This window comes from Lagopus muta, chromosome 1, assembly GCF_023343835.1.
Source record: "Lagopus muta isolate bLagMut1 chromosome 1, bLagMut1 primary, whole genome shotgun sequence".
In the NCBI taxonomy this organism is placed as follows: Eukaryota; Metazoa; Chordata; class Aves; order Galliformes; family Phasianidae; genus Lagopus; species Lagopus muta.
The window spans coordinates 14687179-14704952 of record NC_064433.1 but is presented as its reverse complement, the minus strand read 5'-3'; the positions used below and the strand labels follow the sequence as shown (position 1 = coordinate 14704952).

General features: G+C 35.7%; 1 protein-coding gene across 3 annotated transcripts in view; it reads left to right on the top strand.

Moving 5' to 3' along the window:
* The window catches only part of LRRK2 (leucine rich repeat kinase 2), a 62901-nt gene that overhangs the window by 8192 nt on the left and 36935 nt on the right, over positions 1-17774 (top strand). Inside the window, exons 4-16 of one of the 3 annotated variants that reach the window (XM_048945776.1) lie at positions 120-208; positions 1575-1709; positions 2214-2348; positions 5276-5407; positions 7655-7774; positions 8936-9060; positions 9653-9732; positions 10324-10430; positions 12340-12469; positions 13454-13578; positions 15194-15324; positions 16547-16691; positions 16997-17136. In XM_048945776.1, the coding sequence (XP_048801733.1) occupies positions 120-208; positions 1575-1709; positions 2214-2348; positions 5276-5407; positions 7655-7774; positions 8936-9060; positions 9653-9732; positions 10324-10430; positions 12340-12469; positions 13454-13578; positions 15194-15324; positions 16547-16691; positions 16997-17136 (1594 nt within the window). Of the gene's footprint in view, positions 1-119; positions 209-1574; positions 1710-2211; positions 2349-5275; positions 5408-7654; positions 7775-8935; positions 9061-9652; positions 9733-10323; positions 10431-12339; positions 12470-13453; positions 13579-15193; positions 15325-16546; positions 16692-16996; positions 17137-17774 lie in introns of those variants that run through there. The other 2 variants (XM_048945783.1, XM_048945793.1) reach the window with 2 other exon arrangements.

Below are 17774 nucleotides of genomic sequence, written 5' to 3'. Positions count from 1 at the left end.
CTTGTTTGTTCTTTTTTTTTTTAAGTAACTTTGATTTTAAAAAAAGTATGTTTGTATTTCTTTATCTATAACTCTTCCTTTTTTCTTTTTTCTTTTTTCTTTTTTTTTTTAATTTTTAGGCAGATTCTTAAAATGCTCACAGTCCACAAAGGAAATGTAATTCTCTCAGTAATAGGACTAAAAACATTAAATCTACTCCTGATGTCAGGTATTGTCTGTTAATTTTTCCTACACTATCTGAGCCTTTAAAACACAGAACTGTGGTATAAATCGTGTGACTGTACACTTTGCCCTGGCTTGTCTGTTTTACTCTCCAAAGTCATTTGTACTCGTATGCGAAGTAATAACTGTACTGTTTTGCACCTTTTTTGAACTAGGTGGAAAGGAATCTTCTAATTGCAAGGCCATGAAGAACATGCCTTGCTATGCTTGTTATTAGCATAGGCATAAATACTTACTGTATAATTAAGTTAAATAAGTAAGAGCTTATTCTTCCTTAGCAAAGTATAAACTTGAAGACAGTCTGACTTGATTTCTTTAGTACTGGTTTGTAGATTTGAAAGGAGTAAAATCATCTCTGCTGTATTTATTATTCTGCTCTCCAGAGACCCAATCTTACCGGATACTGAGACCTTTTTTCTCAGTCCTAAACTGTTGAAATTAAAGAGAGACTGCAAAGGAGGTATTCTGCTAGCTTTATTCATGGTAGCATATAATACTAAATTATTGTTCAAATAGGAATGTTTCCACTGATTTTAGAAAACATTAAAATCAGCCTTGTTTACAGAATAAAGATTAGACTTTATTTTAGGTAGTTAAAGCTCATCTGGCTGTCCAGGTTTCTGCTACAAGCAGCAGAATGAGACAGGCCCATTCAGAAAATGCTGCATGCTATTGATTTATCTATTTTTTAAGATTGTTACCTCATGAACCTGATTTCCTCTTCTTTTTAATTACAGACTTAAACTGTCATTCCAACTATCTTAATTCAGAAAAATATTTCAAATTGTACCTTGTCACTTTGTCAGAGAAGACTGCTAATGTTCTTTTTGTCTCTGAGCCCAAAAACTTGAACTGCATTCTAGCTTTGATTAGCCACAGTGGCCAAGAGAGTGCAAATATGATTTCATGATACAGGTGGACAAATATCATGGTTCACCCCATTTGCTTTCCTCTGTAAATGTATTCCAGCCCTTGGTATTGCAGCAATTTTATTTGTCAGTGAAATTCTTCAGCCTGAAAGAAGTGTCCTTTTGGATTGGTTGATTTTCCACCAGTTTAGCAAGTTGGACTGGCTCACTGAGAGGTCTGACAAGTGCCAGTGCAAAGTGGGAGCAAGAGTGTAGAGGGGAAACTATCTTTTTTGCCAGTAATGTTTTAGAACATACCAATTGTATTCTAAAATATGGCCTTAAACAATAACAGCCTCCTCTGTTATACGAAAACCTGGATTTGAGCCATCAGAGTACAATTTAAGGGCAGAATTAAAGACTTTGGGATTTTAATGTTGAGTACAGTTCTTCAGTAAACACATTGAGAATGCATCAGCTCAATATATGATCTCTTCTGTTTAGATGTAATTGCTTTCCTGCTCCTGGAGGAAGAAGTGGATGTGTTTTCCTTGGTATTTAATGCCATGCACACCTTCCCTAAAAATGAAGAGATCCAGCAACATGGATGTACAGCGTTATGCAAGCTTTTTGAAAAAGGTATTTGTATTTTGTGTGTTATTAAATTGGGAAATGTACAGTTTGGGAAGGGATGGCAGATACTTATTTAACTGGAAAAAAAAAAGTATTCTTGCATTTCAGATTAAATGTATTAAATGTGTTCCTTGAAAGAGCTAACTCAAAACGCGTTTTCACTGTGTTTCATTACTTACATGATGTCTTGGTGAGGAATGCCTGAACTTTGATCTGTAAAAAAGACTGAAAGGCATTTTTGCAAAATAATCATAGGGAAGCATTTAAAAGTCAGAACTCAGTTACAGAAAATGTAGTCTGGAAAAACTGCTGGTAAAAGGGGCTTGGATTTTGTAAAAGGAATCTTTATTGAGGAAAATGGAAAGTACAGGTATGGAGAATACCTATGGAACACATGTTCCACAGAAAATAATTGTAAGGAAACTTGATAAAAACAATTACATTTTCTCATCTTGTATCAGAATATGAATTATTTCCTCAAAACATGCATTCTTTTCCTTTTTAATTTAGTTCCAGAAGAGCAGCTGACTGAATTTGTTGAAAGCAAAGATCATATGATCATATTGGAAGTATTTAAAGAGTTTCCAGAGAAAGAAGAGGTGATTCTTCCTGCACTTTATTCATTACATTCCTTAGCTGGTCCGTGTAAGTGCATTATTGAAAATCATTCTTCCCATATCTTGTATCAGCTCGCCTCAGTGCGTGGTAATCTTTTGGTGACTGTGAATAAAATAAAACTTCCATGTCTCTCTAGAGAAAAACTGATGCTGCAAAAATGGTGACTCATTTTGCCAGAGGGTACAGCATTGCAGTGAGAGTTGGTTGGGAGTGGTCAGGCAAATCATATTTCTGTTTTCTATGGGAAATACTGACTTGTAATTTTTAATGAGACTTGTTCCTTTTCAGCCATTCTTGTAGTAATTATATCTCCCATAAATAATCTTTCTTCTGCTCAGAATAAGTGGTAACTAAGATACTTACCATGGTTGTAGGGGTTAAATTTCAAGTTCTCTGCCTTTTAAAAATGATTGAATAATAAGACCTATTTACTGACCAAATATATATTCAGTAAGTTTATGTAGCCTGTAAGGACCATTGCTGGCCGAGGCTATTCCACGGGGGAAGATTTCCCATGCACTCCAATGCAGGCCAGGGCTGAGAAAATGAGTTTGGCTCAAGCACCCCTCTCTGATCATTCAGTGGTATCTGCAATGAGGAACACGAGTAGCGCTGCACACATTATGGAGTCTCATGATTCTTCATACATCCTGTCTATTTTATAGGAAGCGTGCTGGCCCAGAGAATGCCATAAAACAGGAACTAGACTGTAGTTTCCCACATTTCATCAGGCTCTGAGCTGTTTAGTTTCTCATTTACAAGCTTTTAGCTTTTCCAGTTTGTATTTAAAAATTAAGCCTTCCTTAAGCCAAAAATAGTTGTACCTTAACCCAGAAGTTATTTCTGTTTCCTAAGGAAGAGGGTGCCAAATTCTAAGGACTTTTAAAAGAAATAATTACTTAGACAAAGTGTAATAGTTCCAAGAGGAGACCGTGACAAAGATTTTGTTCAAGGTAGGTGTTCATTTTAGAGTTAGCACGTTCAATTTTTGATGTGAAGGACTGAAAATACGGATGTGCATGAATATGCAAAGCAAGGCTACTTAGGCCAGCATTCATACTCTGTACTTCCCACATTACATGCACCTTGGAGAAGCCACCTTGGAGAAAATCATTCAGCACACACATAGGCTTTGTTCCATCTCATATTTCATAAAAAATGGAAGGGTGGAAGTTTATCCCAGTGCTGTACAAGAACTCTTTCTAATTTCAGTCATCTTGACTGAATGAGTAAATGCTTTGCTGCCAGCTGTCCACCAAAGTCTGTAGGGAGGGGATGTATCACATGAGTTTTGCCATTTAAATGTCACTCATTGATACATCTGTCCAGGCTTCTCCTATATTTAATGAGGAGAAACAGGCACCTCCAGCAGAAATTTTACCTCAGGCTGACAGAGGTACCTGTTATGCCCTGAATTATGGACTGCTCAGATCTCCTCATCAGTTTCTGTGAGATTCTTGATGCTCAAGTTTTGGTGGTTAAGGTTAGATGTTACACATCTCATCTCCTTTTCTCTAGCTGGTGCTGGGAAATGGGGGCTCACTATGTATGTAGCACAGCTTTGATGTTGCAAGATGTAAATATGTGCTTAATTATGCTTAATTATGCTTATTAGTCAGCAATTTTAGAATCTTATGAATACTGTAATATATTTATTATCACCTGTGAATTGATGACTTGTGAAGTGTGCAAAACTTTAAAAGGTATTTTCCAGTTAAGAATGATATTACTAAACCACCATTATATTAAAAGCATTGTGAAAAGTACCTTCCTTCACTAACAGAGTGATTCAGAAATGCTTCTCACCAGAACTTCCTGTTTTGATTTGCAGAAAATCATTATATACAGGAATGCCAAGCTGTTGAAAAGAATATTAAGAAAGTTTGTGGACTTCTGTAGGGCAGATCTGAACTGTCTTGGAGTCAGTGACAGGATTCTCTTTCATTTGTTGGGGCCAGGATTTTGTCCAACATTGTCTAGCGCAAGGATGCTTTCAATTTTTTAATTACTGTTTTTAATTAATGTTATTCTATTCTGTTTATAATTACTAAATGCAAGATTGCTGTCCTCTCTAGAAAAGGATGCATTCCATTACTTTACTGGATGATTTGTCCCACTGATTTCTGTATCTGACCTGCATAATAAACTGTAAATAGGGTGTAAATAGGGTGTAAACTGTAAATAGGTGACTGAGCCCTGGCACATGCTGTCCATAGAGGCTGTGAAATCTCTGTCCTTGGAGATACTCAGAAGCCATTTGGTCATGGTTCTGGCTCAGGCGGATCCTGCTCGATCAGAGGGGTTGTTCCAGTTGACCTCAGAGGTCCTGTTCAATCTCAACCATCACTGACTCTGTGAAATATAGAATTTGAACTGACTTTCAAAATATCATAGGAACATTAGATGAATATTTCTATGCCCTCAGTATGTAATAGTTATATGGTAGAAGTGATTTGAACCAAATTTAGACTTGGTGACTTTCACTCTAAAAATGAAAGAAAACAAAAGAGGAACGACATGGTTAGAACAAATAAATGACATCTATTAGAAGTGAGAAATCTAAATTGTTTTCAGGCTGCATGCACCTGGCAATATCTATCATAATGCTGTGAAATATAGTAGTGAACTAATATTTTAAAATCTGTTCATCTTTAAGAAAGTATTTACATACTGGTAGTTACTGAGGATGATACATAGCATGGTGTGAAATTGAACTAATCCATAAAAATTAATACGGACTCTGAACTTAATGAATTATTTCCAAGTGTTGGTAGTCATTAATTAATGCTTTCTATGGCAAGACTAAGAAAAAAAATGCCACCCTCTTCTCAAATTGTAAGCAAAAGTTGAAACATGGAATCCATTTTCTAACTCTATTTAATTAAAGTCTCTATTACAACCTAATTACTGTTTTTTTTTCTCTTGAAAAGTAATTTTTGTTTCTGTTTCTTTAGCCAGCAATGTTGAAGTGCTCATGTCTGGAAATGTTCGCTGCTACAATGTTATTGTAGAAATGATGAAAAGTTTCCCCAATAGTGAAACTGTTCAGGAAGTGTGTTGCTGCTTGTTGCATAAGCTTACTTTGGGTAAGTTCACAATTTCTTTTTTTTTTTTTGTCAGTTTAAGTCTAACTGTGTAAGAATCAGAGTTACTGACGCATAGTGTTAAAGCCAGCTAGGGCTACGATGCCAGTTAGTCTTCAGGGGTGTATATTGCTCGGTATTTCTAACATCGTGAAGGTGTTGAGGTAACACAGTAACAGCCAGTATGGAATCTTCCGTGATAAATGTTAGTAACAATGACAGAAGCTGCCAGAAAAGCCTGGAGAAAAGAGTTAGCAGATCAATAGATCTCCCATTCTTTGTAACATTATTATAGAATGGAAGAAAAGTCCTTCTAAAAGTATTTTTTGAAGTGGTAGTGCTGGATGTGTGAGAACTTGGTGCTGGTATGGAATGATATGAGAAGCGATCCCCAAGGCTGTGTTTTTCCTCCTGCATTCAAACGTTTCTGCTGCATTCATTCCTGCTCAGTTGTGGTGCCTGCCTCAGGGCCCCCTGCCTGCAGCCATGGGACAGGCAGTTTGCTGGGCTTCTCTTGGCTGTGGTCCTTTGTTCATCTCAGCTGACAAGGGCTGGTGTCACATCAAGCAAAATAATAGTAATGTCTAAAAGAGATTGGATATACCTCTTTTCAGCTCTGTGCTATCTCTTGCTGTTGTAGTAAGCTGATCTGAGCAGTTGCTAAGGACTGTGTAATAGGAAGTTCAAATGAAAATAAATATATTTTTCTCTCTACTGTTTTAAAAAAGACTGTGAGTAGCAGCTGGAATAGCCTATGCTGCATGGCAGGTTCCTCATCACTCAGCCAAGGTCTTTCTCATGAGTTAGACTTCCCATTTCTTGCAGGTGGTGGCCTGAGGCCGGTACCACTGCACAAATCCCGTAATCAAATCAATCTCATCCTGTCACCATCTGTTTCCTCTCCTTCATGCAGATATTGTACAGAATACAGATCAAACTTGACTGCAAACCAGAGCAACTTGCACTTCCCCTCCAGAAAGCCAAATAAACATTTAAAGAAAGTGTGGTGGCTTCTGAGGTGGTATTTGCAGCTCTTGGGCAAGAGGTGATGTTACTCTTGAGCAGCTTCCTGTGCAAGGCCAACTGAATGGTAACATTTGTGAGGACACAGCAACTCTGTTGACATGCTGTGATCCTGCCCTATGTGCAACCAACCTGATTTCATGGTCTCTCTCAGGCAGGAACATGCATTTGTCACGAGTGTTTATTGACTATCAAGTAATAGTGACAGTTAAACAGCCACAAGATAAGTTACTTCTTCTTTCAGCTTAACAGATGCCTTTCCTCTTGATAAAGTGCCACTTTGGGAGGGATATGGGAAGAGGTGTCCACAGCAGCAGACAGTGAGGGAAACAAATATGAAGTTTCTAGGTTGTACTTCCTGCCAAGCACATGAGACTGGTAAAGAGGTGGGGTTAGGTTTTTAGGTTTTCTTGTGTGTAATTCCATCTCTGAAGCTCAAATACAGGTATTTCAAGTACTTGAGAAACATTGATACAGATTTGAATTTCACCTTTCATGCTGCTAATGTGATTCTCATTGTTATGAACTATAGTTAAAATTAAATGTCAAAATAGAAACCATAGCTATTGAGCTGTGTTTTACCACGTGAGTGTTGCTGTATTGTGTGTGATATTTGTTTTCACAGTAAATTGAGAAGTTGTTTTATTTTTCTTGCTTTCGTTTGTGGAATTCCTTATATTCAACATACAATATGTGCCGTACAGCTTATGATAAAATCTATGCTTTAAATGCATTAATCATTAAAAGCTAGTTCTTTCTACTGTTCCACAATGTATGTGTTCTGGATTTACAAAGGTACTTTTGATCTATTTTATGAGGACAAAATCAGAAGGCGAAACAGGGTTAAAACAGTCTCTTGGCAGGATAAATCAAATCATTGCAGGAATTCAACACCACTATTGCTTTTGCTTCCTGGCAGGAAGTCTGCAAATGATACACAGACTGTATCCTTCTTATTTTGCTGACAGCATATATTTCATTTTGCATTAAACCTCATTCTTTTTATTAAAAAAACATAAAACATCGCAAAGAACTTGGATTCCAGTTGTTGTCTTTTTCTTTCTCTTGTTCTTTCCTCATATAAAATAATGTTATGTGAATACCCCTAAAAATAAATCAAATGTTTGCTACACACAGTTTTTGCATTAGGTGTTGAGAAATTTATGCTAAATGTGTGTAAAACTAGGTATGTGTTTATGTTCACTTAATATCTTAATCTATTTTCAGGAAACTTTTTCAATATCCTTGTGTTACATAAGGTTCCAGAAGTCATTGTGAAGGCTGTGAAAACATATTCTGAAAATGCAAAGTTACAGGCTGCAGCTCTCAGTTGTTTAGCTCTTCTCAGTGAGTAAATTCATTTCTAAATACATCAATATGTTACTTAATTAGGAAATTGGGAGATCAGTGTTTTAATATTTAATATTTAATTTCCTGTTGTTCTTAGTTCCATTTCTTTAATGTGAAAGCCTCAAATAAGATAGCTTTGATTTTCTGCCTGCTTAGTTAAGGTTTGTTTTGTTAATATGATAGTATGACATTCTTGTGTTCATGCCATATTGCTGAATGTTCAGAGCTGGAAAGTCATGCTGAGAGATCCTAACAGGGCAACCTACTTGTTTTCATAGGCAAATGTTGGATAATTCCTCCTTAATAAAAAAGTTCTGGAAACAACAATGCTAATTTGATGCCATGTTTGCCATGTACAGCAGTGCTCACATTGTGCCAGTTGACTGCAACACTAAATCAGAGCTTGTACTTGAGTTCTGAAATCAATTAAAATGCTTAACCTTTTCCTTGAGTACACCTCAGTTGCTATTTTTAAACAGAAGTTAGTCAGCCAGTGGCAAAAAGCTGATCCTCTTACTCTTTGAGATATACAGAAGTCACTAGAAATGCTGTGTAGCAGTCCTCAAAAAAGCAATTGTGAGAAATCATCACACACTCCAGTAAGCTTCAAATAATATAGTCAGCGTTGATACATTTTTTTCTTAAATGCTGAAAATCACAGGCATAAGGTGATTTATTTTACATTAATTTGCACTTTGTGGGACCAAATATTTCCCTGAGCAACTTAAATTTGTGTTTTTAAATGGTTTCACTCTTCAGAGTGAAGATGGCTCTGTGATAGATGGTTACGTGCAGATGAACCACAGTTACATTATGTGTGTGTTGTTCTGTATGTAAATACATAATATAGCATAGCATGTATGTGCAGGTCTTTTCAGAACCTCAGCCTTGACTGATATGTAATTACCTACTTACAGATACACTAAAGTACTATGTAAGAAAATGTTTGATTCCCATTATAGCCCTTTTTCAATTAGATATTTTTCAATTCTGTCACAGAACTTGTGTCAAAAGATTTCCCCTTCCCTAGGAAACATTAATCCTCCACCTGACTTTCCCACATAGATAATGTGAGTAGCTCTATAACAACAGGAAGGTTAAGAAGTAGATGTTTTGTCTTTACATTAAGAGTTGATTGCAAATATCTTGTATTTCAAGCTGAAACAATATTCTTAAACCGAGACTTAGAGGAAAGAAAAGAAGAGGAGGAGGAAGAAAAATTATGCTGGTTGGAAGCATGTTACAGAGCATTAGAACTGCACCGGAAAAATACAGATGTACTGGTGAGAACTTCTGAAAGCAAGGCTGTAGAAAGACTGCATTACTCATTAAATGAAATGTTTAGGAACAAAATTATCTCCCCTATGTCCTCAAACAAACAAGGCCTCAGAGACTGGATCAGCTTATAGGAAAAAATCTTTCTGTTTTTGCCATTCTTTCCTTTGTTCACCTGAACCAGTTTCATTCGGTCTTTGGATCAAATGTAGTTAGATGGTTAAGAATTACCACCTGGAACCTTGGTCATACAAAAACTTGTTGGCAGCAAAACACAGACCCATCGAAAGAAGACTTAATGCTGGTCGAAAATGAATCTCAAAATAAAAATCAAATAGTGAGAGTGTGGCACGTGCTTGTAACTCCGGCCTACACCAACTGGCAAGGAATGTGCCAGTCAGTACTTCATTGTGTTTCCACATAAAGCCACTTGTATCTTTTCACAGAATCATAGAATGGTATGGGATCATCTACTTCCAGCACCCCTGCTGTAGGCGTAGAATGAAAAAACACTCCACCTATTTGGAGATTTTTAGATTTTATTTTGTTATTCTTAAGATGTATGTCTTTAATCTTTTTGTCTCCTCTTGTTTTATTTAGGAGGCTGCATGCTGGGCTTTGAAAAATCTGTTTCTATATCAACGCAGTCTTCATGAGAAGATTGGAGATGGAGATAATCAGTCAGTGTTAATACCTTTAATTTTATTTCTTTTATGAAGAAATGTTTCTAATGTTGTCTAAATGTTTCTAATTATGTCTCATGTTTCTAATTATTTTTATTTTTCCTACTTGTTTTATAGTGCATGACAAAATGCATGGCAATCAACATGGAAAATTTATTTATCATAAAGTATGATAACCTCTACTCAAGCCAAATTGGTAGTGTTTTAATGAAGGATCAGAACACAGTCTAATAGAACTGATTTGTACAGTTCACAAGAAACTTCTTCAGTGCAACAAAAATAGGGAGTATTAAAAATGTAGGAGTGGGAAAAATAGAGAAGATTAGGATGTGAGTATGGAAAAGCAGTGTGTGTTCTCCCACAAGTTAGATGAAAGGGCATGGTAGGGAGAGTGCTGCTCATCAGGGAGAATCTAGGCATGCATAAGACAAACTTTCATTTCACTTATACTTTTTCTCAGAGTTTCTGCTATTATCAATCATTCCAAATTTGATTAGCCTGTTTTTTCACTCCTTTTTGCACCTGAAATCGCTTGGAAGTAACTGCTGTAATATGGTCAATGTATGTTGATTTGTTTTTCTGTGAAAGGTTCCCCATAGATAGAGCGGTGATGCTGTCCATGCTGATGCACTCCTCTTCCAAAGAAGTGTTTCAGGCAGCAGCTAGTACCTTGGCAATTTTGTCGCAACAGAATGGTAAGAGAATTTAACTATCTTTACTTCCTAATTCCACATGAAAGTATTACTTTTATTTTAATAATATTTACATTATTATTATTATAGTACTGAAGAGTGTTTAAAGTGTGCTATTGTTTGAATACAGTGTTCAAATTGATTAGAATATTATTTTGTCTTTTTGTGTAACTTCTTGTGTTCAGTAGGGAATTTATTTCTTGTTTTGGAAAAGTTGCTCTTAGCTAGTATTGAGGAGTCTATGTGGAAGTAAAGAGGTCTCTTTAATTCTTGGCACTGTATCAGTAGGGAAGAGAGGCCTGAAGGGGGAAAAAAAAACGTAGATCTCATGCTGCTTTACACATGTTCACCATGAACACTTGGGGATTTGAAATGAGCTATCAAGTCTCAGTAAATGACCAAAAAGCTCTGTCTTTTTTCTTTGGGTGGGTTATCTGCACTGGGGAGTTCTGTGCCACCCCAAGCAGCAATTGTGTTGCAATTGCAGAAGATATGGAGAGGCTCACCTCTTTATATGCTTGTTTAAGTCTCTATCGTGTTTGAATTTCACCAAGAGCAGTACTTGTTGAAACTCACACCAGCAACAATTACTGACAAATTCTATTTTCTTGCTTAATACAGGGGATTTGAGCAGTCCTGTTGACTGCAGGGAATCGAATCATGTGTAGAAACCTAAACATATACATAACAATTTTCAAGATTGTTTCAATCCTGATTATGTCCCCTAACTTGGTTTCCTAACTTTTTTCAATTTGCAGACCCCCTCAAAATTTTTCAGTGGAGATGTGGACCTCTGGGTAGAATATTTAAGCCTACTGACAGTTGGCCTTCTTTTGTTAGATACCTTTCCCAGAATCCATTGACATGGTTATGGACCTCAAGTGGTTTGTAGACTGCACATTGATAACCACTGGCTAGATAGGAAGATAAACATTAACAGTTAATTACATTCTCTAGGTGAGAAAGCATTGTTTTATCACTGGGTTTCTGAGCCACCCAATATATCAATGTAACAGTAAGAGTTTTTGTTATTTATTACAAAAGTATGTATCTACAGGGAGAAATCTCATAAATGTAACATACTGTTATGTATTAGTTCAGGTACTTTCATAATGGGTTACTTAAAAGTAGGCCTCTGGTTCCTGTTTCCAATTAGAAATCCACAGCCAGTTTTCATGTTGTCTTTTTTTTTTCCTTCCTTTTTCCCCACCCCAAATTAAGGTGTTTGCACCAGAAAAGATAGACATAAAGAAGCGTAGTAAAACCCTATGATACAATGTAATATTGCATTAACTAGCCATCTGAAATGGATGCATGGATCTGGGAATGACAAGAATTGGTGATAATTGCCATGATAATAAGGAAAGTTTTTATAATATTCCCATCTGTAGTTGCTACAGTTATAGCTACAGCTTGTGCTTGGGTATTTGGATAATAAATGATGTGTTAAAAAAGTAATTGGAGTGGGTTAATATTTCATTTTTTAAGTATTACCTTGAAAGTTAGAAGCTTTTTTGGAAGTTTTACTTCTAGATTTCCTGCTGGATCACAGAGTACAGTTCAGAGAAAGAATTCTTTAAGAATAAACATCTTAGAAATAAAAGTAGAAAGTAAATAGAAGTAAAGCAATATATTGTCCTTCCTTTAAGTTAACGTTATGGAAGTAAAGATAGCAGATGTATTTAAACTGATTAGTCACCTCAGGGCTTGTAATGTTTTTGATTAAGATATGCAAATTGAATTTGGCTTCAGCTTGAATCATTTCCCATTTTGACTGACAGTTCTATAGCATGTATGATTTTGAGGAAGAAAATCAAAAAGGAAAAAAGTTAGGAGTTCTGTTGTTTTTAAGATCTCTACAGAGAGAGAGTGAGATACTTGCTCATGTGCGGCTTGCTGTTTTGTGTTGTAGTAAATATTAGGAAGACACTTTTGGCCAAAGGAATACACATGAATGTTCTGGAGATAATGAGGAAACACCCACATGCTCCCGAAGTGGCTGAAAGCGCCTGCAGAATTCTGAATCATGTTTTTGAAGGAAGGTAATGTACTGAGAAATAACACAACGCTTCCAAAGTGAAGGTCTGCTCCAAACAGATGCACTGCTGTAATTGATTACATTTAATTTATCGCCTGTTTCATAGATGTTAGAATTGACTAGGCTGACACTGAATCGCATCCAGCCTCTCTTGTTAGCCACACTAAATTCCCTTGATAGCTAAGAACATTTCCATAATATTAATTCCATTTAATAAAAAAACTGTGATAATGTTTCTTTTGTATTGGCTTTTGCAAATGCTCTAGAACATGAGTGCAAAACAAACCTGTGACTCAGAAATATTAGTGTAGGGTGGAAACATGATTCCATTCCAAGTGTCTTGCCAAGTTTTTCCAGCCTTCTCCAAAACCTATATATATGCTAAGCTGTCAGTGAAAAAATGACAGACTCGATATATATTCACAGAGCTTTTTACAAATAATTTGATTTTATAAGGAAGAAAATTTCAAAACTTCCATAATCATGCTTGTAGGAATAAAATGCTTTGTAAAGTAAAGGAAGAAAAATTATCTTAGAAGTGAATTATTGGCTTTTGGCCACAAAGGTATTTTTTCTTCAAAATTTGAGCCTAAATGATTGATATTTTTCTGTTTATTCTGCACATATCTGGCAAATCATCAGTATTTTATAGCAAATGGAGAGCAGTAAGTTAGGGAAGATGTATCTTCTCACATAGAATCCAAGTGAAATATGTAAATCCACCATTCACCCTGAATGAAGTACTATACTCTCTGTGTATCAATATTCTGGACTGAATTGAAAATTACCTCTCAGTTGTCTCAAACTGAATTAATTACATACTCTGCATTCATGTAATGGCATGAAAATAACATATTAATTATGCAGCTAAAACATACAGTGTTCAAAAGGAATATCACACAGTGATTAACAGTTAAGAGAAAGAAGCAAATGTATGTACAACTTAGAAATGCAGTATTCTTATTCATGTTAAAAATAACATTTTCAGTTTCCCTCATTTGGATATAATGACAGTAGCTGCATCTGAAGTTGTAAAAGCCATGAGAAAACATGAGAAATCACTCTCTGTACAACTGGAAGCACTTCGAGTCCTTTTACACTTTATGATGCCTGGTAAGTTGTCTAAAACATAATCAGTGTGGCATCATACACCACATTGGACAATTTAATTAGATAGCTGGGTTTTAATCTTTCTCATCTTATGTGACAGCCTTTACCAAAAAACCACCAAAGTTGCATGTTTAACAGAGCAGCTCTACATCTTTATTTTTCAAGATAAAATCATAGAAAGCAACAGGCCAAAATTATCACTGCTGATATCTCTTTGATTTCATCAGTGATGGTTTAGCTCTGCTGTAAAGAATGAAGGGAATGACTGTGGAGCCATTGCTTTGGTTGAATACTCTCATCAAAGACAATCTTTTAGTGAGAGCAAGCAGTGATAATGATATCAACATAGGGTTTTTTGGTAGTGTATCTTGAGAGGAACAGCAAAATTGGATCTCTGACACCAAGAGAGTGATTCAGAAACATGAAATATACTACTATACACCATTTTTAACAGCAAAGAAAAAAATAAATTGATGAGAATGAATTGAATTCCTTTCTCTCCCCCCAAAAAACTCTTTAAGGACAATCTACAAATGGAAAAATGTGTCGTTCTTTACCTTTAATAGAGTTTGGGGAAATTTTTAACTCATCTATCCTGTTTACTGTTCCGTATCCCAGATTTTCCCCCGATGTTAGGTGTGAGTGTAGACATGTGGTACTGATATTTTTTTTTTCCCAAACAGTGTTATGCAGTTATCTTTCAGCAGTTTTAGTTGAATATTTGCAAAGCCAATAATTTTGAAACTAGCAGCTCCACTAACCTGCAGATTGATTACAGGTTTTCAGTTTCTTTCTATTCATTGAGTTGTAATCCTAGTACTGCCAAACTTTTTCTGTAAACAGGAGGATTAAGACCTTGTACATCTATTCTATCATGTAGACCAGGGTATTTTTTTGTGAGAACCCTTCAAGTGAGACCACCCTAAAGTGTAACGAAACACAGAGAGTACAAAGTGGGCATTGGCATTTGCACATTAATTGGAGTGTTAAAAGTCATTTGGGGTAATCGGAATGAATATGAATGCTGAAGTGACTTTTAAAGGAAATCTCAGGACTTTCTGTACTGCCATTTTACTCCAAGTACTGATGGCTACAAGAAAAGTAAATCTCATAGACCATTCTGTGTTCTTTAATTTGCTTTCACCTCCCACTGATGTCATCTGTGGGTAAAAATTGCCCTCAGATGTGCTGCCAAGTGAAAAAACATGATGAGTTTGTGGCTTCTTTATCATGTCTCCTTCCAAGAAGGAAGAGGCGTTCTGAAGTAATCAGGAGAAGAAATCATGTAGCTCAAGGAAGTATTAACGTATTGCAGTGTACCCTGGGCAAAATTCTTTGGCATGATTTTACATTTTCACAGTAAGTGCTGAACAAACATATGGTGAAACTGTCATTTCAAACAACGGTGTAATCAATACTACAGTGTAAATCCAGAGAGGCTCCCGTTTCTGTGAATACAACGTTCTGAAAACATCATAAAAAATAAAAAATATATCTGCTGAGTCATTTAGGCTGTTTGTTTCAGTTTAGTTGTAGTACTGGGTTAGTAATATTGGGTTAATATTGGGGAGAATATTAAATCTGTTCATCTGATGAAGCCTACTTTCTGTTGTTTCAGATATAAAGAACGATCAGAACAGTTCTTCCAGAAATATGGGAGATGCTGCTTTCACACTTACAGTAAAAGTCATTAAAAGCCAATGTCTGCTGGAGGGAACTCATTCGTTGGTGCTTGGTGCATTGAACAGGGTACAGTTAAAGCTTCATCCTAATGCATTTTATCCCTGTTTTGCATGTGCAGTGATGAATCATTTATAGTTTTAGTTCCACAGTCATTTTACAATTGATTTGATCAAATGAGTCCCAACCTTCCGTTTCGTTTATCGTTAGGAGTTCTTTTTCTTACTTTTTGTTCTAGAGTACATTAGATCATCTTCTTTATACACTAATTCTAATTTGTATTTATAAAAACATTGCTGTTTTTTTTTTTCAAGTGGGCAGTTTGTAATTTTATTAATGGACTACTTTATACACAAAAGGTGTTCTCATATCTTTGCCTCAACTACACACAGAAATGAGAGGCTCTTCAATATGGCTTCTGTTATACATACTCCTTTACTTTTAACTGAGCAGTGATTCTCAATTATATCCATTCTTTGCACTGTTCAATTCCATAATTTTCTCCTGACATTTCTTGACCTGAAGATAATAGGAAACAGGAGTTAAAAGGAATTAAATTTTTACTTCAGATTGTTTTAGTTTTCAGTGCTTCGTGACCATCTTACCTGCTTTTTTTTACCCTGCTGGTTTGTGATTTTGGTTACTACATTATCAAGCAGAAGGGCTAGAAATTTTTGTATTTTTATGAAATAGTAGAGAAGGAATAAGGAAGGAGATGGGCATGAGCTCACTGAAATAATTTTGCAACATTGCAAGTCACTATGACATCCACACACGCCTTCAGACCCAGGCTTTATCTAGGTTTTCTCCATCTAAGAGTGAGGAAAAATTGTGATAAATAATCACAAATAAACCATTGAATTGCTTTATAATGGAAAACAAAACATTGCTTCATAACTTCTTTTTGTAACTTTATAAAAGGTTCATATTTGTCACTTGTCCCTTGTTTTCACAGAACCCCATTTTTGTTCCAGTTTAACCATAAATAAAGTACATTTTTCCACTCTCCTTTTCCTGCGAAAACGATGCCAACGTGTGAGTGGTTGTAATGAAACTGAGGAAAAAAACATCCCAATCTCTGGTAGAAATCTAAGGAGGTTATAATAAGGAGCTGAAAAAGTAATTGAAAAGAAAATTAAATTCAAACAATTTGTAATTGTAATTCGTGTTATTTATTGTCATATCAGTAGTAATTTTGCATACTTTAAGAACAGTAATCACTAGCAACTCTTCTATTGCTATTGTAGCAAAGCAGACTGTTGATCTGAATTTCTATTCATTTCTCTGTTAGTTTATTGGAAATCCTAGCATTCAGAGGTGTGGATTAAAACTACTTACTTCTGTAGCTGAGTGCACTGGTGCTTTAGAAATTTTAACACAGCAAGGAGCCACTGACACTGTGCTTCACACCCTGCAGATGTATCCAGATGAACAAGGTATGGAAGATATTTTGTTAGTTGAATGTGAATGATGTTGTAGGAGGGGTTTGATGAACCATACAGTCTTTTACCTGATTATTACACCATTTAGTACTGGATATGAAGTAGGTGTTACATGGCAGGAAAAGGCAGCAGGACTGTATGGTCTCCAGGTTCAGCCACCCTTGTAATGCTTATCCCTGTAATAGGTAATGCAAATAACTGTCTAGAATATTAACAATGATACTCTACTGAGGCCACAGGTTTATTCCACTCAGAATGTCTGAACAGTCAACTTTATTAATTTTTCTTTTTTCTTAAAGACATACAGAGTTTGGGTTTGAGTCTTCTGCTCTTTTTGATTACAAGAAAGAGTTTGTGTATTGCAACTATGCATGTCCTGGCAACTGTTCTGGTTTCTACTCTGCGACGATTTAAAGACATCACTGAAATCCAGATGCATGTATGTGTTATTTCTACCTACAAAGATTAAAAAAAAAAAAAAAACAACACTTTATAAAATTATTTTGATGTAGTTATACAGTTGAGGCAAAATTATTTGTTTAGTTCTTTTTTATTTTACTGCAATTATTAGATTAGTATAAGCCTTTAAGTCAATATGATTGTCATAGAGATGGGTTCTGTGGAGGCACATATTAACTCCAGAACATATAAGCTTAAGTTTGGGTGTTTATCTGGCAAACTAAAACAGATTTTTCAGTCACTATCCATCATTTGTTGATCAATAGTCATTTAGTAGAGTAACCACCATTATTGTATTCATCACTCTTTTTTGAAAGGCAATAAACGCATTTTGGTTCACAGTCTTGTCACTGTCAATAAGCTTAGTTTAAGAATTTTGAATAAAAAAGGATATTACTGGAATTCTAAGTCAGAGTGACAGATTTTGGATTTACTTCTGAGTATGGAAACAGAATTCTCCTTATTCTGTCCTGAGAATACACATTCAGTCCCCTTGTGGGAAAGTTCTGTTTCCTCTACCTTGGAAACTTTCCCTGTTTGTTGCCAGCTTAATTTTACTGGTGGAATGAAATTTCCCTATGAGATCAGCTTACGAAAGTCTCCACACTTCTGTTTCAA